This window comes from Solea senegalensis, linkage group LG2 (genome assembly GCF_019176455.1).
Source record: "Solea senegalensis isolate Sse05_10M linkage group LG2, IFAPA_SoseM_1, whole genome shotgun sequence".
In the NCBI taxonomy this organism is placed as follows: Eukaryota; Metazoa; Chordata; class Actinopteri; order Pleuronectiformes; family Soleidae; genus Solea; species Solea senegalensis.
This window is the reverse complement of record NC_058022.1, coordinates 152,501-172,878: the sequence shown is the minus strand read 5'-3', so window position 1 is coordinate 172,878 and position 20,378 is coordinate 152,501. Positions and strand designations below refer to the sequence as shown.

At 44.5% G+C, this 20,378-nt stretch overlaps 3 protein-coding genes and 1 long non-coding RNA gene across 7 annotated transcripts in view; 2 read left to right on the top strand and 2 right to left on the bottom strand.

Moving 5' to 3' along the window:
- Positions 1-605: 605 nt before the first annotated feature.
- med4 (mediator complex subunit 4) lies at positions 606-4,492 on the bottom strand. 2 transcript variants are annotated; one of them, XM_044053651.1, is made up of 7 exons: positions 4,309-4,492; positions 4,021-4,087; positions 2,687-2,857; positions 2,491-2,548; positions 1,479-1,565; positions 1,270-1,401; positions 606-886 (listed from the first exon to the last, which is right to left on the bottom strand). In XM_044053651.1, coding segments are annotated over exons 1-7 (690 nt in total). In that variant the 5' UTR covers positions 4,311-4,492; the 3' UTR covers positions 606-713. The 2 variants fall into 2 exon arrangements, with proteins under 2 accessions (XP_043909586.1, XP_043909577.1); XM_044053642.1 differs by having other exon boundaries at positions 4,315-4,492.
- A 682-nt stretch (positions 4,493-5,174) lies between these two features.
- Positions 5,175-10,596, top strand: itm2ba (integral membrane protein 2Ba). Of its 3 annotated transcripts, none has more exons than XM_044053630.1 (7): positions 5,175-5,420; positions 8,273-8,419; positions 8,584-8,649; positions 8,730-8,879; positions 9,012-9,162; positions 9,211-9,300; positions 9,334-9,688. In XM_044053630.1, exons 1-6 carry the CDS (start codon positions 5,337-5,339, stop codon positions 9,291-9,293), a joined length of 681 nt encoding a protein of 226 aa, XP_043909565.1. In that variant the 5' UTR covers positions 5,175-5,336; the 3' UTR covers positions 9,294-9,300; positions 9,334-9,688. The 3 variants fall into 3 exon arrangements, with proteins under 3 accessions (XP_043909565.1, XP_043909557.1, XP_043909551.1); XM_044053616.1 differs by lacking the exons at positions 9,211-9,300; positions 9,334-9,688 and adding exons at positions 9,986-10,136; positions 10,258-10,596 and having other exon boundaries at positions 5,177-5,420; positions 9,012-9,122; XM_044053622.1 differs by having other exon boundaries at positions 9,211-9,688.
- Positions 5,287-6,934, bottom strand: LOC122757979. Its single transcript, XR_006358109.1, has 2 exons — positions 6,496-6,934; positions 5,287-6,261 (listed from the first exon to the last, which is right to left on the bottom strand). It is a non-coding gene; the product is annotated as an uncharacterized LOC122757979 (long non-coding RNA).
- Positions 10,597-12,392: 1,796 nt separating the features above from the next.
- The window catches only part of LOC122762804 (serine/threonine-protein kinase Nek5-like), an 8,446-nt gene continuing 460 nt past the window's right edge, over positions 12,393-20,378 (top strand). The window contains 23 exon segments of the mRNA XM_044017973.1: positions 12,393-12,550; positions 13,293-13,414; positions 13,511-13,607; positions 13,692-13,790; positions 13,941-13,989; positions 13,991-14,009; positions 14,011-14,019; positions 14,107-14,177; positions 14,347-14,430; positions 14,562-14,616; positions 14,693-14,806; positions 15,446-15,556; positions 15,761-15,886; positions 15,987-16,039; positions 16,129-16,263; positions 16,548-16,626; positions 16,691-16,783; positions 16,898-16,972; positions 18,231-18,315; positions 18,413-18,607; positions 19,957-20,061; positions 20,128-20,209; positions 20,301-20,378. The exon segment at positions 20,301-20,378 is cut by the window's right edge and continues 460 nt beyond it. Of these exon segments, the coding sequence (XP_043873908.1) occupies positions 13,298-13,414; positions 13,511-13,607; positions 13,692-13,790; positions 13,941-13,989; positions 13,991-14,009; positions 14,011-14,019; positions 14,107-14,177; positions 14,347-14,430; positions 14,562-14,616; positions 14,693-14,806; positions 15,446-15,556; positions 15,761-15,886; positions 15,987-16,039; positions 16,129-16,263; positions 16,548-16,626; positions 16,691-16,783; positions 16,898-16,972; positions 18,231-18,315; positions 18,413-18,607; positions 19,957-20,061; positions 20,128-20,209; positions 20,301-20,378 (1,931 nt within the window). The 5' untranslated portion in view covers positions 12,393-12,550; positions 13,293-13,297.

The window sequence follows — 20,378 nt, the reverse complement described above, 5'->3', positions numbered from 1 at the left end:
CATTATTATGACTAATGTCTTACTGAGTCTGATAGTCTTGGGTAGTCTTGCTTGCCAGACTGTAGAAGGGAGAACGGTTAGTGTGGGTGGGGTCTGGTGTTTGTGGTGATGATGGTGGCTCTCTAGAGGCAGTGGAACGGGTACAGATGTGGTCATCTTCTTGGCTGTCCTCACCATCCTTGTGGTCAGCGACAGGGCAGCTGCCGTACCACACTGAGAGGCTGCTGTGAGGTCAGCGCTCCACATCCTGCGAAGGAAATAGAGGCGTTGCTGTGCCTTCTTCACGAGGGAGGTGGTGTTCATGGACCATGTCAGACCATCTGAAACCTTTATGATGTTCATTACATTTAAATGTGAAATAATCCTAATGGTTAGTGTCATTGACAGTGAAATTTACCAAGAGTTCCTGAACACATCACTGACAGGCAGCTGCCCCACTCTGACCTTTGACCTACATGAACAGGAAGGACCAAACAGACTTCAGGTCATCAGGGTTAAGGTTGGTGTGACTGCTGACTCATCACTCTCCTTTGATGACTCAGCAGATAAATGTGAACGCTCATTTTCTGAGTGTGTGTGTGTGAGAAACTGTTCCTTTAACAAACTGAGGAATCATCATTTTATTCAAAGACAATTTATTTACACAACCGAGTATGTACACACTTATTTACACACATACACACGCGCGCGCAGTCACACGCACACACACAGGTTCAGTCTGAGTCACTGCTGCTGCTGGACGAGTCCGTGGACATGGCCTCCACGTCGTCCTCATTCTCCTTGTTGTGACCCGGAGGCTCCAGGACAAAGTCGTTACCATGGTGAGGAGGCAGAAGTCCAACAGAGACATCAGACGACTGCCAGGGGTAGTGAGGGGTCAGGACATCTGAGGACAGAAGAGGACAGTGAAGACAATGTCCACTGAACTGAATCCAAATAAGAGAATAACCAGAGGAGAACCTGTGAATAACCAGAGAACCTGAGAATAACCTGAGAATAACCTGAGGAGAACCTGAGGAGAACCAGAGGAGAACCTGAGAAGAACCTGAGAATAACCAGAGGAGAACCTGAGAAGAACCAGAGTATAACATGAGGAGAACCTGAGAAGAACCAGAGGAGAACCTGAGAATAACCTGAGGAGAACCTGAGAATAACCTGAGGAGAACCTGAGAATAACCAGAGGAGAACCTGGTTATTCTCACAACATTCTTGTGTCCAGTGTGAGACAGAGAAGTTCCTCAGAAGCTTCAGTGAAGCAGCTTTGGTTACCTGGCAACCGTCCTGCAGTCAGAGCGTCGCCGGGCAGATGACCATTGACTCCATTGGTCGGCATGTTGGCCATGTGACCCAGAATCCCACTGCGCATCTCCAGGTCAGTAGGGTAAGGTCTGCGTGGGTCACCTGATACAAACACATGTCACATGTTCAGTTAACGTTCAAATAAAAACATGACGATGAAGATGATGAAGAGTTTGTACCTGGGAGCCAGTTGAGAGGAGCACACACAGCGTTACTGGCACTGATCCTGTGAGCGTACTTAATGATCTCCTCTGACGACACACTTCCTGTTTACAACAACAACAACAACAACAACAACAACAGTCAGACACACTTCTTGTGTACAACAACAACAGTCGGACACAGTTCCTGTTTACAACATTACATTACATTACATTACATGTCATTTAGCAGACGCTTTTATCCAAAGCGACTTACAAAAGTGCATTTAAACATTTGGGTACAAACAGTCACACACTTCCTGTTTACAACAACAACAACAACAGTCACACACTTCCTGTGTACAACAACAACAGTCGGACACACTTCCTGTTTACAACAGTCACACACTTCCTGTTTACAACAGTCACACACTTCCTGTTTACAACAACAACAACAGTCAGACACACTTCCTGTTTACAACAGTCACAAACTTCCTGTTTAGCGACAGTCAGACACTTCCTGTGTAACAACAACAGTCAGACACACTTCCTGTGTACAACAACAACAGTCACACACTTCCTGTTTACAACAACAACAACAGTCGGACACACTTCCTGTGTACAACAACAACAGTCGGACACACTTCCTGTTTACAACAGTCACACTTCCTGTTTACAACAACAACAACAGTCAGACACACTTCCTGTTTACAACAGTCACAAACTTCCTGTTTACAACGACAGTCAGACACACTTCCTGTGCAACAACAACAGTCAGACACACTTCCTGTTTACACAACAACAAACAGTCAGACACACTTCCTGTTTAACAGTCACAAACTTCCTGTTTACAACAACAGTCAGGCACACTTCCTGTGTACAACAACAACAGTCAGACACACTTCCTGTTTACAACAGTCACAAACTTCCTGTTTACGACAGTCAGACACACTTCCTGTGTACAACAACAACAACAGTCAGACACACTTCCTGTGTACAACAACAACAGTCAGGCACACTTCCTGTTTACAACAACAACAGTCAGACTCACCTTTCCTGGCTTTATCGATGGACTTGAGTTTCTCTTTGGCCTGATAAACAGCTGTGGCCTTTAAAAAAACAGGAAGAGGACCGGCTTCAGTGATGTTGACATTATGAGTTTATCATAACCACACCTCTAAAAACCTGAACCCTTTGTGTAGGGATGAAGATGTTTTATATTTTTACGTGTCGTAAGCTACACCCACCAGGATGTGCTCCGCCTCCTTCAGTTGCTTCTGGAGCTGCTGGATGTCACTGTCTCTTTTCTCCACCTCCTTCTCTAGCTGCTGCATCTCCTGGTGGACCTTCCCCTGCTGCTGAGCCACGTCCATCAGCTGCTGGAACTCCCTGTCCCTCTGGACCAGCAGCTCCAGGATCTGAGGACAAGACCATCACCATCATCACTGAAGCAACACGATAGTCTGACTGAAACTAGACTTAAAACACACGCAAACACATTAGTCTGACAGAAACTGGACTTAAAACACACGCAAACACGTTAGTCTGACTGAAACTGGACTTAAAACACACCATAAACACGCAAACCGCGTTAGTCTGACTGAAACTAGACCTGCGCAAACACATTGGTCTGACGAAACTGGACTTAAAACACCGCATAAACCGTTAGTCTGACTGAAGCTGAACTGGACTTAAAACACTAAAACACTAGCATAAACCGCGTTAGTCTGACTGAAACTGGACTTAAAACACTGCGCGTAAAAACTCTGTAGTCTGACTGAAACTGGACTTAAAACACACATAAACAAGATAGTCTGACTGAAACTAGACTTAAAACACCGCATAAACCGTTAGTCCGACTTTAAACACTGCGTAAATCGTTAGTCTGACTGAAACTGGACTTAAAACACACATAAACAAGATAGTCTGACTGAAACTGGACTTAAAACACCGCGTTAGTCTGACTGAAACTGGACTTAAAACACCGCATAAACACATTAGTCTGACTGAAACTGGACTTAAAACACACATAAACAAGATAGTCTGACTGAAACTGGACTTAAAACACTGCATAAACACATTGGTCTGACTGAAACTGGACTTAAACTAAACGCGTTACTGACTGAAACTGGACTTAAAACACTGCGTAAACACCGTTAGTCTGACTGAAACTGGACTTAAAACACAGAAAACACATTAGTCTGACTGAAATTGGACTTAAACACGCGTAAACCGTTAGTCTGACTGAAACTGGACTTAAAACACCGTAAACACGTTAGTCTGACTGAAACTGGACTTAAAACTGCGTAAACACATTAGTCTGACTGAAACTGGACTTAAAACACCGTAAACCGCGTTAGTCTGACTGACTTAAAACTGTTAGTCTGACTGAAACTGGACTTAAAACACACGTAAACACGTTAGTCTGACTGAAACTGGACTTAAAACACACCACGTAAACACGTTAGTCCGACTTAAAACACACGTAAACACGTAAGTCGATGCGTGTTGTGTGCAGAAGTGTAGCAGGAACTTGAGACTTCAGTCTGATTTAAGTGTTCGTGAGCTCTCGCGATGTTACCTGAACATCTTCTCCAGGCTGCAGCAGCTTCTGGTTCCTGGACAGAGCTAACATCTCGATCAGCTCCCTGAAATCACACCAACGTTGAAATTATTTCATTTACTAATGAGATTTTGCTTTTTATTCCACTTTTTTCTTAATTCATAATTTTCATGAATGTAGAGACTTGAGACAGACGCGGTAAAAATCCAGTTACCGGATACAAATGGATAAAAACAGCTTCTGTTCGCAGCTTTCAATAAAAAACATCAGTGTTTACAATCAAAGAAAGAATAAAAGAAACGTAACATTTACCGGGATAAAACCTCCACATCACCGAGAACCGACAACAGACGATCTTTGGTGGCTTTCTCCACTCCGGCCGCCATCTTAGCGCTCGCCGTCAAGGCAGGAAGTGACGTCATATTCCCAGAAGGCTCTTTACTGCCACCTACTGGACTGTGGACCACGCGACATGAAAGAAAACTACAACAATAATAACAAGCCAACAATCCCATATTTAAAACAAAAATAAATCAATAAAACAAAAATAATTGCAGAATATTATAAGTTGACATAATAACATAAGGTAAGACAAAGTAAAATAAAGTAAGATAAGTGGGGAAATGTACATAGTTACAGCAGCAAAGACAGTAAAGATAAAGATAATAAATAATAAACATGCGTTACAAAAAAAACATACAATATATAAAGATATTAACACTATGACTATGAAGAAGTTAAAATAGAATGTAGAATAATAAGAAAACACCAAATACAAATAATAATATGTTAATAAATCATTTAACTTTAACTATTTTTACTTTATCTAATTTCACTGATGTATTTAAGAGTTTTAGTTTAAGTTAAGTTACTCTAACTAAAACGGGGAATAATAAAAGTGAGTCTGGTAACCCTGAGCTCTTATCAGCTAAGCTTTCGTTATCAAACAAACAAACAGCACCGGAAATACACCCTTCAAAATAGTGTGTGAGTGGGTGTGTGTGTGGGAGAGTGAGAGAGAGAGAGAGAGATTCAGTGGAGTTATTGAAAGTGACGAATGATTCATTTATTTTGTTTAAATTCTACATTATTGTATTCCCTTTTTTTTTTAAAGTTGCCAGGTTTGAGAAGATATGCTTTTATTTTTGAAACATGACCGGAAGTACTGTAGTGCTCCTCTGCCGTGGTGAGTCGCACTTCCTGAGGCGGTGACGCAGACAGCGGACAGAGTGTTAACTTTACTTTCGGAGCGAATTCTTTGTGTTTTGTGTTTTTTTCCCAACGTTTTTCGTGACATTTTCGCGCGGTAGGAGTTCGTGAGTGGAACTTCCACGATGGTCAAAGTGTCTTTTAACTCGGCTTTGGGCCAGAAAGACGTGAAGAAGGACGCAGAAACTCTTCTTCCCGACGAAGAGCGAGTAAGTGAGAAAATGGCTCGGCGGAAGTAGACGAAGCGAGCACAGTTCGTTGTTCGGCTCAACCTTCACTTTTCACTCTTTAACTTTCATTTAAAGCCGTTTTCGTGTCTTTTAATGACGCTTGAGCGTGTTTTATTGACGCGTGGGTGCGGTTTATTGCACATGTCGCAGTTAATAATCTTCATTATCTAGTTCCACCGGTTTACTTTGACGTGTTTGAACATGTTTGATGTTTAAAGGTCACTGAACTATACTGTTCACTTATGTGACGTCAGACAACAACAACAACAACAACGTCATCAAAGCTAAACGTTTCCTTTGTTTTAATGAAGAAAAGTCGGTTAATTTAGTGTGTGTGTGTCTGTGTGTGTGTGTGTGTGTGTGTGAGAGAACCATGTAGAAAGCGTCTCTTTGGTCACTTGTGTTTTTTGTGTCTTCCTGTTGCTTCATGAGTGAACAGGGTTGCCAGGTCTGTGACTGTTGTGTTTAATAATACAAACCAGTTCAGCTTGTTAAATGTGAATGTTTCTTTGCTAATTAAAACAAAATCATTTTAGTTTGTGGACAATGTTTGACAAACACTAATCAAACATTGATTATTAGCAAGGGTTAGATTTTGAGATTGGTGGGGACAGCACTCCTGAAAGTTGACGTGTTTTTACATTAGCAGTCATAATTTCACATCATGCAGATGTTATAGGTTAAAGCAACTAATGAAAGACAAGGAGGCAACTTTGAAGACTTCTCATCGTCACTCTTTAGTGCAGGGCTGCAGGGCAACTGTGCATCAGACTGTCCATCAACAACTCTCCCTGCTGCTCTCTCCAGGTGCATCAGTTTCCTGAGGAGCAAACACACACACACACGTACACACACACACGTACACACACACGTACATGCATACACACAGTATAAACAACTGTTTACATGTAGCACACACTAGTAATACACGATGAGGCCTCTCATGAACACCAGCTCTGATTTTAAAGTCAAGTTTTATAAGTGAAGCATCACTATTCAGATCATCATCACACTAACATTTGTCACTAACACATCCATCATTATTTCACCTCACCTTCATCATCTCCTCCAGCCTCTCCTCCTCTACCTCCTCCTGTCTCTCTGCTGTCTGTCACCTTACAAAGATGATATGTTGATGCATGACATATGAACAGATGCATTAGGGATACAATGATGGTTCAGTTATAGCCTGAGCAAAAAGGCTTTTACTAAACATTAAAATGACTTCATATTAATTAATTATATTTTATAATTATAAAATCACATGATCATCTAGAATGTGAGGTTTTATTGTATTATCACCACAAAGTTTCTTCATTTGTGTTTTGAAACTGTTGCTCACTTCCACACAAATACATGAAAATAAGAATTAAAAAGAATTAGTGTATCTCTTTGTCATTAAATATTATCTTTTATTCAATATCTGTATTGTTGAGCCTGAAGTACACACACGCACACACACGTACATACACACACGTACACGAACGCACACACACGTACACATGTACATGCATACGCATATACGTACAACGCACAACCGCGATACCACGAAACGGCGCATGCATGCATACACAGGTATGACACACACTGAGTACAATACCGCATACGTGCAACGTACACGCGACACACATACACACGCACACGCAAACATGCCACACACGCCCAACGCGTGCACGCCACCGCGCATTAATACACGTTACACACACACGCGCATGCGCACACATACACGCAATGCACCTGCATTACCTGCGATAATGCATGCATAACATACACACGCATTACATGCATACATGCATACCTGCATACCTGCGATACTTATATATGCATACATAATTACATGCTGCGATACGCCACGCGTACACATTACCAATACACACACTGCATAGCACATGCGATACCTGCATACACACACCGCATTACAGCATACGCATTACACGCATACACATGCACACACACACGTACATGCGTACACTTGATACACATATGGCGTCGAGCACCGCGCACGCATACACTTGCGATACTGCGATACATGCATTACACGCCTTACCGCACGCATACATACTGCGAGCACGTACATGCGTGCGCACACACCATATGCATTATGCCGCATTACCGCGTACACCTGCACATTATGCATTACCTGCGATACGCATGCATGCACCCTGCATTACATGCACGCTACCATGCGCGCATACCAATTGCATGCGCTGCGATACACCATTCTTACCCGCATGCATTACATGCATACACGCATACACCATATGGCGATACACACACGCGACGCCTGCGTTACACACAACCGCTACACATACACACACGTACGCGCACACGTACACCAACGCGCACGCACACACGTACATGCATACACACGCATGCACACACGCACGCGTACACACATACACGAACGCACACACGTACACACTGACACGTACACAAAGTCTCTCTGACGTGATGACTAGCAGGTAGCATGTAGCTTCTACAAGCAGAATGATTGACAGCCAATCACATGTCAGTTAGTGAGAAACCGGCAGCCGATCAGGGAGCGATATTTCGGTTAGAGGCGGGACTTCTGGCAGAGACCGACATTTAACCCTCTGTGTGCCATAATATTGTTATGGACGTGTCCCTAGTGTCCGTACCCAATTCTACGCCCTTGATTATTAGAGTAAATGCTGGTTAGTTAACCACAGCTGTTATTAAACTTAACTACTTTTAAGTTTTTACTAACCCTGTCATGTTAGCGCCCCCTAGTTTAGCAGCTTTAAACAACAATGATGATGATGATGATGATGATGATGATGTGGTCGTGACCTCTGACCTCTCCTCGTCAGGATGCAGAGGCAGCGATGGTTCCAGTCCTGGTTCCGGTGGCTCAGCAGACCCGGGCCTGGTGCTGGTGCATGTGTCTGGGTCTCGCCCTCATGCTGTCTGGAGTTGTGGTGGGCGGAGCCTACCTGTACCGCTACTATATCCTGGAGGTGAGTCACTGCCACAAACCATGGGCCGAGTCTTCCAGTTCTTCTGAGGACGAACCAGCAGGGGGCGACTCTATGACCTGTCAATCAAAGTAGAGGAGTTTATGTTGTTTAATCTGTCTCTGTCTGTCTGTCCCTCTGTCTCTCTGTGTGTCCCTGTCTTCCAGGAGGGTCAGGTGTTTGTGTGTGGCGTCAGCTACCGTGAAGAAGACTACATGATCCAGGAGGAGGAGGTAGGACTCACAGTCAGAACATCAGGTCATGTGGTTCAGTGGGACCATGTGATCACGTGATCATGTGACTGTGTGAGCAGGTGGACGTGGAGCTGCCGAGTCCTTACCACCTGCATCAGCTGGAGGAGAGAATCCGAGTCCTGGAGAGAGAACAGGTGGAACTGATCAGTGTCCCAGTGCCGGAGTTTGAGGACGGAGACCCAGCGGACATCGTCCATGATTTCCAGAGGGTGAGACGCGCGCGTGCGTGTGGGTGTGGGTGTGGTTTACAAACTTCTCATAAACAGTGTTTATAAAGAGTCACTCAGAGGTCACTCAGAGGTCACTCAGAGGTCACTTCTATTTTACTTCTCGTGTCCCAGATGTTGACCGCCTACCTGGACCTGAATTTGAACAAGTGCTACGTCATCCCACTCAACACGTCCATCGTCCTCCCGCCCAAGAACTTCCTGGAGCTGCTCGTCAACGTCAAGGTAACGTCTAATCCAGACTTCATCCAGACTCCTAATCCAGATTTCGTCCAGAATCCTAATCCAGACTTCATCCAGACTCCTAATCCAGATTTCGTCCAGAATCCTAATCCAGACTTCATCCATACTCCTAATCCAGACTTCATCCAGACTCCTAATCCAGACTTCATATAGACTCCTTATCCAGACTTCATCCATACTTTATCCGGACTTCATCCAGACTTCATCCATACTTTATCCAGACTTCATACAGACTCCTTATCCAGACTTCATCCATACTTTATCCAGACTCCTAATCCAGACTTCATACAGACTACTTATCCAGACTTCATCCATACTTTGTCCAGACTTTATCCAGACTTCATCCAGACTCCTAATCCAGACTTCATATAGACTCTTATCCAGACTTCATCCATACTTTATCCAGACGCCATACAGACTCCTTATCCAGACTTCATCCATACTTTATCCAGACTCCTAATCCAGACTTCATATAGACTCCTTATCCAGACTTCATCCATACTTTATCCAGACTTCATCCATACTTTATCCAGACTCCTAATCCAGACTTCATATAGACTCATCCAGACTTCATCCATACTTTATCCAGACTTCATCCATACTTTATCCAGATTCCTAATCCAGATTTGATCCAGACTCCTAATCCAGACTTCATCCAGACTCCTAATCCAGACTTTATCCTGACTTCATCCAGACTCAATCCTGACTTCATCCAGAGCTGGAGATGACTGTAGTTCAGACAGAGTCAGAACATGTTTAAGGAAAATGTCTCAGAGAAAATATATAAACAGAACATACTAAGTTCTTCTGTCCTGCTGTGTCCTCTTCTGTCCTGCTGTGTCCAGGCGGGGGCGTACCTGCCTCAGTCATACCTGGTCCATGAGGACATGGTGGTGACGGAGCGTCTCCATCACGTGGACCAGCTCGGTTACTTCATCTACAACCTCTGTCGCGGCAAAGACACGTTCAAACTCCAGCGCAGAGACAGAATTCTGGGTAATGACCTCAACTCCTCCCACTCTCTTTAGCTTAGCACTTATGGAGATGTCCTCTGTTGTTGTCCTCTCATGTCCTCTGCTGTCCTCTGACGTCCTCGTGTCTCTGCTCGTCTTCACAGGGATGCAGAAGCGTGAAGCAGTGAACTGTCGTAAGTTCCGTCACTTCGGGAGTTCGGTTGTCATGGAGACTCAGATCTGCGAACTTTAAGATGTTTGTGTTGTTTTTTTCTTTGTTCAGATTTGAAACAGAAAAATGTGAAAAAAAAGTTTTCTACTTTGATGACAAGGGGGCGGGGCTTTCTACATTTATCTTTCAGCAAAAAAAGTTTAAATTATTTTAATCAAATTAACACAAATGTTTCCTGTCAGTCACTTTTATATGATTCATATAAACTGCTGAGTCACTGTTGAGTCATCAACATTGACTCAGCAAAAATAAACTGCTCTGAACACACACACACACTTGTGTTAAAATGTTTTTGATGAATGTCTTTAAACTCTTCTTGTATTCATGTGTGTGTGTACATAATCTCTTTAAAACGACAAAACAATAAAAACCACAAAAATCTGAGATTCGTTTGTTTTTGGTGACATGAAACCACACACACTTACTCACAGACACACTCACAGACACACACACAACACACACACACCACAGACACACAGACACATACACTCACAGACACGCACACTCACAGACACACACTCACACACACAGACACACACTCACCACAGACACTCACTCACAGACACTCCACACACACAGACACTACAGACACTCACTCACAGACACACACACACACTCACAGACACACACACTCACAGACACACACACACACTCACTCACACACACTCACAGACACACACACACACTCACAGACACACACACACACACTCACACACACACACACTCACAGACACAGACACACACACACCCTCACTCAGACACTCACAGACACACACACACACACACACACACACACACACTCACAGACACCACACTCACAGACACACACACACACACACCACACACAGACACTCACACACACACAGACACACACAGACACACACTCACTCACAGACACTCACTCACACACACACACACACACACCACTCACAGACACGCACACACACTCACTCACACACTCACACAGACACACACACACACACTCACACACAGACACTCACACACACACAGACACTCACACACAGACACACTCACACACACTCACTCACACACAGACACACACACACACACACACCACACACCTCACAGACACACACACACACACACACTCACACACAGACACACACACAGACACTCACTCACAGACACACACTCACTCACAGACACGCAACACACTCACAGACACACACTCACAGACACACACACACACACACAGACACTCACACACACACACTCACACACACCACACAGACACACTCACAGACACGCACAATCACACACACACACACACACACGCACACACACACTCACACACGCACACCACAGACACACACACACACACACACACACACACACACTCACACACAGACACTCACACACACAGACACTCACTCACACACACCACAGACACTCACTCACACACTCACACACAGACACTCACACACAGACACTCACTCACAGACACACTCACACAGACACACACAGACACTCACACACAGACACTCACACACACACAGACACCACTCACACACTCTCACACTCACAGACACTCACCACACACTCACTCACAGACACTCACTCACACACTCACAGACACTCACACACAGACACTCACTCACACACACTCACTCACAGACACTCACTCACAGACACACTCACAGACACGCACACTCACAGACACACACACACAACTTACACTGATGTAGATTTCATGACACAAGTCTTTAGCAAAAATCAAGTAAAATTCGAACTATCCCTTTAATCTCGTTACTTTGGTTGAAGCTGCTCTTTTCTGACGCTTATTCTAACTATCAATATGTCACATGACTCGGTTTACTGCGTGATTACGTCATATGCATGATCATGTCCACAGACACCACTCGGGGGCAGCACTGTGTTTATGACAAAATAAAGAAAAAGTACAGACTTCACGTCCTGGTGACGTCACCTGTGTGACACCTGACTCTGGTCCAGTTTGATTGTCACTGAAATTAAACTCAAATGCTGTAAAACGCAGAAAAATCCTCTTGTTTTTTGTTAAACAGCGGAGAAAAGAGCGTGGGCGATAGAACCACATCTCCCAGCGTGCACCGCGGCTCCGCTCGTCGCTCGCCGTGGAACAAACGTTTGTTCGCGGCAGTTTTCTGACGGTCACGCGCTGCTTTGTCCTCCATTGTCTCGTGGCGCGTTTCCTCGTTTTCCCGCAGCACAGGGACACGTGACAGGTGAGCGGACTCTTTTATCTCAAACCGGAAACGAAAAATAAACGAGTTTTTTGTGGCGGCGGTGAACTGATGTTAGCATGCTAATAGGAGAGCTCGCGGCATGTGTATCCGTCTCCATGGTGACGGGTTACTTCCGCCTGCCGGAGTGAATGATGACGTCACATGATTCAACAGACGGTTAAAGTTTAGTTTTTGTTCATTTTATGTTTACAAATAAAGTTGAAATAATCAATCATCTGTTCAAGTTTAACTGAAGTGAGTGAACACGTGAATGACATGAGTGAGCACATGAATGACGTGAGTGAGCACATGAATGACATAACTGAGCACATGATGTGAATGAACACATGAATGACGTGAGTGAACACATGAATGACATGACTGAGCACATGATGTGAGTGAACACATGAATGATGATAGCACATGAATGAGCACATGAACTGAGCACATGATGGCGGAATGAACACATGAATGACATGACTGAGCACATGATGTGAGTGAACACATGAATGACATAACTGAGCACATGATGTGAGTGAACACATGAATGGCGTGATGAACACATGATGACATGAGCACATGATGAGTGAACACATGAATGACATGACTGAGCACATGACGTGAGTGGACACATGAATGACGTGAGTGAACACATGAATGACATGACTGAGCACATGACGTGAGTGGACACATGAATGACGTGAGTGAACACATGAATGACGTGGTGATGGTGTGTTTTCAGGTGTTATGAACAACTATGAGGTCATGGGTCAGATTGGAGAGGGTGCGTTTGGTAAAGTGTTCCTGGTCAGAGAGAAGGGTAGAGACAGACAGAGTGTGGTCAAACAGATCGACCTCAGGAAGGTAAGACAGGACACACCTGTGCTGACCTTTGACCTCAGTCATCTGACCTCTGCTGAGTTAACATTAACCAGCTGTGTGTGTGTGTGTGTTTGTCAGATGTCAGTGAAGGACAGACAGTCGTCTCATAAAGAAGTGTCTCTCCTGTCAAAGATGAAACATCCCAACATCGTCTCCTTCATCACTTCATTTCAAGGTGAGTGAAAATCTGAATGTTTGAAAAGTGAAGAGCAGTGAGTTAACCACCAGGGGGCGACTGTGTGTGTGTGTGTGTGTGTAGAGAGTGGCAGTCTGTTCATAGTGATGGAGTTCTGTGATGGAGGAGATCTGATGAAGAGGATCAACATGCAGGGAGGACTCTTCCTGGCCCCACTGGGGAGCAGGAATGCGCCTTGCCCCACACACACCGCACACACCTGCCTTGGCGCACACACACACACACACACACACACACACACACACACACACACACACACACACTGCATGCTGTGCATGCACACACACAGTGTATGTGTGTTTTGTTCCTCAGATCTTGAGCTGTTCAGATCTGTCCTGGGCCTCAAACACATCCATGACAGAGATTCTGCACAGGAACATCCAAAGCTCAGGTAGCTTACACACACACACACACACACACACACACACACACACACACACACACACACACAGCGCTCTCATTGATCTTTGTCTTCTAGAACATCTTCCTCACCAGTGGAGGAATTAAAGCCAAACTGGGAGACTTTGGAATCGCGAGAATGTTGAATAAGTAAGTTTACACACACACACACACACACACACACACACACACACACACACACACACACACACATCATTCCTGGTGGCAGAACATTAGTGTGTGTGTGTGTTTAACATGTAGATGAAAATCACACAATCAAATCATATATGTGTGTGTGTGTGTGTGTGTGTGTGTGTAGTACCATGGAGATGGCCAGGACCTGTGTGGGGACACCATGCTACACTTCACCAAGTCTGTGAAACCAACGTTACAACAACAAGGCGTACACACACACACACACACACACACACACACACTATGTAACTGTGAGAAAAGTGTAAATTAAAGATAGTTATCAGCAGTCGTGTTTGTATAAGATGTTGACTTGTGTGTGTGTGTGTGTCCTCTCTGCAGGGATATCTGGTCTCTGGGTTGTGTCCTCTATGAGCTCTGCACCCTGAAACATCCAGTAAACACACACACACACACACACACACACACACACAGACACAATAAAAACTGAGTGTGTGTGTGTTGACCTGCAGTTTGAGGGCAGCAGTCTGCGGCAGGTGGTCAGTAAAATCTGCAGGGGGCGCTACAACCCAGTACCCAGCTGTTACTCGTCTGAGCTCCGCCTCCTGATCACTCAACTGTTCAAGGTGAGAAGACGTGAGATGAAAACAACATCACAGTAAACAATAAAGGGTCTGAGGATCCAGAGGAAGACCACAGTAAACAATAAAGGGTCTGAGGTCTGAGGATCTGAGGGTCTGAGGTCCAGAGGAAGACCACAGTAAACAATAAAGGGTCTGAGGATCCAGAGGAAGACCACAGTAAACAATAAAGGGTCTGAGGTCTGAGGATCTGAGGGTCTGAGGTCCAGAGGAAGACCACAGTAAACAATAAAGGGTCTGAGGATCCAGAGGAAGACCACAGTAAACAATAAAGGGTCTGAGGTTCTGAGGGTCTGAGGTCCAGAGAAGGTTGATGGTTGAAGGTCGAAGGTTGATAATCTGGTCTTTTGGAACCAGATTGTTGGAACGTTGAGACTGTTGATGTTACAGAAAAGCAGGAGACAGTCCCCGGTGTTGCTGGTCTTCTGTCAAACCCTGGTCTGTTGCTGTCAACTTGAGTGTTGAGGTCACTCATCGAGATGTTCACATCATGGCTGGTGATGAAAGTATCCTGTGACGTGTGTGCTGTGATGATCCTGTCGGTTTGCTGAGAATCCGGACCCTCCTCACACCGGGTCCTAGACTCCGACTGCTTTGATTATTTTAAATGTTCTTCATTTTCAGGTGAATCCTCGTCAACGTCCATCTGTCTCTTCTGTCCTCAAACGTCCTTTTCTGGAGACACTCAGCAAACACCTGCACCCACAGGTACACACAACTACACACAAGTACACGTAACTACACACAGCTACAAACAACTAACACAACGACACCGTGTGTGTGTGTGTGTGTGTGTGTGTGTGTGTGTGTGTGTGTGTGTGTGTGTGTGTGTGTTGTGTGTGTGTAGGAGGATCAGTCACCAAAGCTGCAGAGAAACAGAATAACAGCTAATCCTCCAGGTTTGACACACACACACACACACGCATGATGACAACATGAATCACGGTGTCACTCTCTGGTCCAGAGATGATCCACAGATCCAGAGGAGGAGGAGCCGTGAAGAGACAGAGCGCCAAACCGGTGTGGAGGGCCCCGTCCACAATCAACGGACCCGCCCACCACAGAGTAATGACGTTAATCTGAACACTGAAGAGACAAAATCAGTGTGTGTGTGTGTGTGTGTGTGTCACATGACTAAACAATGACAACATGAACTTGTTTTCAGCCTCTTCATCTCAGAGCAGCAGACAGAGAGGTCAGAGGTCAACACAACCACAGGTGAGTTTCAGTTAGTGACATCATCACATCTGTCACCTTTGACCTAACACAGGTGTTCTCTGCTCACACACACACACACACACACACAGGGGTCAGTACCAGCACTATCACGCTCAGCTGGACGCTCTTCATCTTCATCATCATCATCGTCGCCCACGTCCTCAGGAGGAAGTCGAGCGGCGTGAAGATCAGGCTCCGCCTCCTCCTGTGGAGCCATACCAGCTGTGAGTGACCTTTGACCGCTGTGTTAATTTAATATGAATTCAATTGTTTTCACACTGATTGTTTGTAAACAAACAAAAACAATCATGACATCATCATTAGCTGCAGTCACAGGAGTTAGCTAACAAAGCTAAGCTAACATTGATTTAAAGGAACAATTCAACATTTCAGCATCATGACTCTGTTGGCTTAGCTTAGCACTGAGGTAGACGTCTCACATTTGTTTTAAATGAACTAAACTGAGTCTTTATGCTAAAGCTAAGCTAATGCTGTGTCTGTGTGTCAGTGTTGCTGCAGCTCGTCATGAATATCTACAGAGAAAATATGAAGCTAAAGAATATAAACTGAGAGCAGAGAAACAACTGGTAACACACACACACACACACACACAACACACACACACCACTGCTCTAACCTTTGACCTCTCAGGGTCTGCGTCCATGCACAGCTGAGAGTCACAGACCTGGAGGTCAGGAACTGGACAAGGGACGACCTGAGGATAGGAGACAGGAGGGACAGCAGGTGAGACGTCCATCAATCTTTATTTATATAACATTTATATACATTTAAAATGTAACACAAGTGTGTGTGTGTCTGTGTGTGTCTGTGTGTGTCTGTGTGTGTGTGTGTGTGTAGGAGTACCTGCGTCAGCTGGATGTCATTAGACATCAGTATCATCAAGAGATGAGACATAGGAGACTGAGAGCAGAGGTAAACACACTAACCTTAAAAACCAGTCAATCACTAACCTTAACCAGTTAATCAATAACCTTAAAAACCAGTGAATCACTGACCTTAAAACGGTTAAAATCAGCCAACACAAACTCATCCTCCTCCCCTCCAACGGTAGATGCTAACCTTAACCAGTTAATCACTAACCTTAAAAACCAGTGAATCACTGACGCAGCAGTTAATCCCGCAACTGCCAGCAGTTAATCACTAACCTTAACCAGTGAATCAATAACCTTAAAAACCAGTGAATCGCGGCCTTAACCAGTTAATCACTAACTTAACCCAGTTAATCACTAACATAACCAGTTAATCACTAACCTTAAAAACAGTGAATCACTTTAACCTTGGCAGCAAGTTAATCGCATAACCTTAAAACAGTTCATCACTAACCTTGACCCAGTTAATCGCATAACCTTAAAAAACAGTTCATCACTAACCTTACTTAACCAGTTAATCACTAACCTTAACCCAGTTAATCGCAACATAAAAACCAGTCAATCACTAACCTTAACCGATTTAATCAGCCTTGCTTAAAACCGGTGAATCACTGACCTTAAAAAACGATTATCACTAACCGCAACCGGTTAATCACTAACCTTAACCAGTTAATCACTAACCTTAACCAGTTAATCAATATGTAAAACCAGTTAATCACTAACATAAAAACAGTTTCATCCACTAGCCATAACCAGTTAATCACTAACCTTAACAGTTAATCACTAACCTTAACCAGTTAATCAACCTTAAAACCAGTTCATACTTTAACCTTAAAAACAGTCAATCACTAACCTTAACCAGTTAATCAATCCAACCTTAAAAACCAGTGAATCACTGACCTTAAAACAGTTCATCACTAACCATAACCAGTTAATCACTACAACATAACCAGTTAATCACTAACCTTAACCAGTTAATCAATAACCTTAAAAACCAGTGAATCACTGACCTTAAAAAACAGTTCATCACTAACCATAACCAGTTAATCACTAACCTTGTAACCAGTTAATCACTAACCTTAACCAGTTAATCAATAACCTTAAAAACCAGTTCATCACTAACCTTAAAAAACAGTTCATCACTAACCATAACCAGTTAATCACTAACCTTAAAAAACAGTTGATCACTAACTTTAACCTAAACACAACCAAATCTTTGTCCTAAACCAGTTCCTCAGCGAGCTCCTGCCTCATTAGGACCAGGTTTTGGTCTCACACAGTCACACTCATGTTGCTTTCAGACTGAACCAGAACACAAACATGAGGCGTTTGTGGGACAAAGCCAGCGCCGCGTGTTCAACAGAGGCGGCGCAGCTGCAGCCACAGGTGCGCTTTAGTTTCTCTACAGATCAGATAAGAAACTGACGTCATAGAGCTGCAGAGTCGCCCCTGGTGGATATTCACTATATTTTCACTTGTGCAGGGCGTGGCGCTCTGCAGCTGATCAGAGAGAACAAACACAAGGTGAGATCAGTGCTGCCCCTGTCTGTCACATCAGGACACACACAGGAAGTGTGCTGTGAGTCACATGACCGCCAGAGTTACAGTGGGACTGTCTTTCTGCAGAAGGGAATCATGTTTGAGATCCGCTTAGAAGACCACAAGACGAGAGACAGAGGTAGGCGAGAGACAACAAGGCGGTCAGTGATGTTTCCTGTCCTCTTCATGTCTTCTACTCGTCTTCTCTGTTTTATGTCTTTTGTCTCTTGAGCAGGACAATGACCCTCTGAACAAGACTCTGAGCTTCCAGGAGGGGAGGAGTTGAAGCTCAGGGATTGGTCAGAGGAAAGGAAGGGGTGGAGTCAGAGGACTCCTCAGCTGGATGCTCTCCAACGCCAACTCCATCTACGACACAGTGGTGGAGACGAACAAGGTGCAGTGTTTACAAAACACATGTTAGTCCGACTGAAACTTTAAAAAATCTGACTGGACTGGAATCAGTCTGCTGAAACTGGACTGGAATCTTAGTCTGACTGAAACTGACTGGAAACAACTGGAGTTAGTCTGACTGAAACTGGACTGGAAACCGTTAGTCTGACTGAAACTGTACTGAAAGCAGTCTGACTGAAACTGTACTGGAAACCGTTAGTCTGACTGAAACTGGACTGGAATCACGTTAGTCTGACTGAAACTGGACTGGAACTAGTCTGACTGAAACTGGACTGAAACCGTTAGTCTGACTGAAACTGGACTGGAAACTTAGTCTGACTGAAACTGTGCTGAAAACCGTTAGTCTGACTGAAACTGTACTGGAAACCGTTAGTCTGACTGAAACTGGACTGGAATCCGTTAGTCTGACTGAAACTGGACTGGAATCACGTCTGACTGAAACTGGACTGGAAACCGTTAGTCTGACTGGAAACGAAAACTGGCTGGAACTTAGTCTGACTGAAACTGGACTGGAAACCGTTAGTCTGACTGAAACTGGACTGAAAACCGCTGTTGGAAACTTAGTCTGACTGAAACTGTACTGAAAACCGTTAGTCCAACTGAAACTGTAAATCTGAAACTGGACTGGAAACACGTTAGTCTGAAACTGTACTGAAAACCGTTAGTCAACTGAAACTGTACTGAAAACACGTTAGTCTGAAACTGGACTGAACACAGCTGCTGAAAAAGTCTGACTGTACTGAAACTTGACTGAAACTGTACTGAAACGCGTTAGTCTGACTGAAACTTGACTGGAATCACGTTAGTCTGACTGAAACTGGACTGAAAACACGTTAGTCCGACTGAAACTGGACTGAAAACACGTTAGTCTGACTGAAACTGGACTGGAAACACGTTAGTCCGACTGAAAACACATTAGTCCGACTGAAATGGAGCTAGTCTTAGTCAGACTAACAAACCTGGATCACGTAACCCTGTTCTTTAACCCTGAAGTAGAAGGAGACAACGTATGAACTGCAGCAGCGTCTGTCTCACTGTCCGTCAGACTACGACCTGAGTGAGTGATGAACGTATGAATGTTCTCAGTTCGCAGACTCTGGACTCAAGGTCGTCCAAACACTCTGCTCAACGCTCTCGCTCACGCTCAGCTCACCTCCTCTACTCTGCACTCACCGACTGCAGGTATGACATCATCACTGTGACATCATCTTCACAGCGTTCTCACAGCTGACTGTTCAGTGTCTTCAGTCCCAGATCCACATCCAGAGGAGGACTGTGACATGGAGACGGCTGAAGAGAGTCCAGAGCTGAAATCAGACGACGAGGACACGTAAGTCCATCCTCTGTCTGTCTGTCTGTCTGTCTGTCTGTCTGTCTGTCTGTCTCTCTGCTGAAGCCGAGTCTTCGTCTGTCCTCATCAGGAACTTCGAGGATTCGGACGACGAGCTCAGGGACGCGGTGGCTGACTCCATGAAGAACCTGTTCATCATGGACGAGGA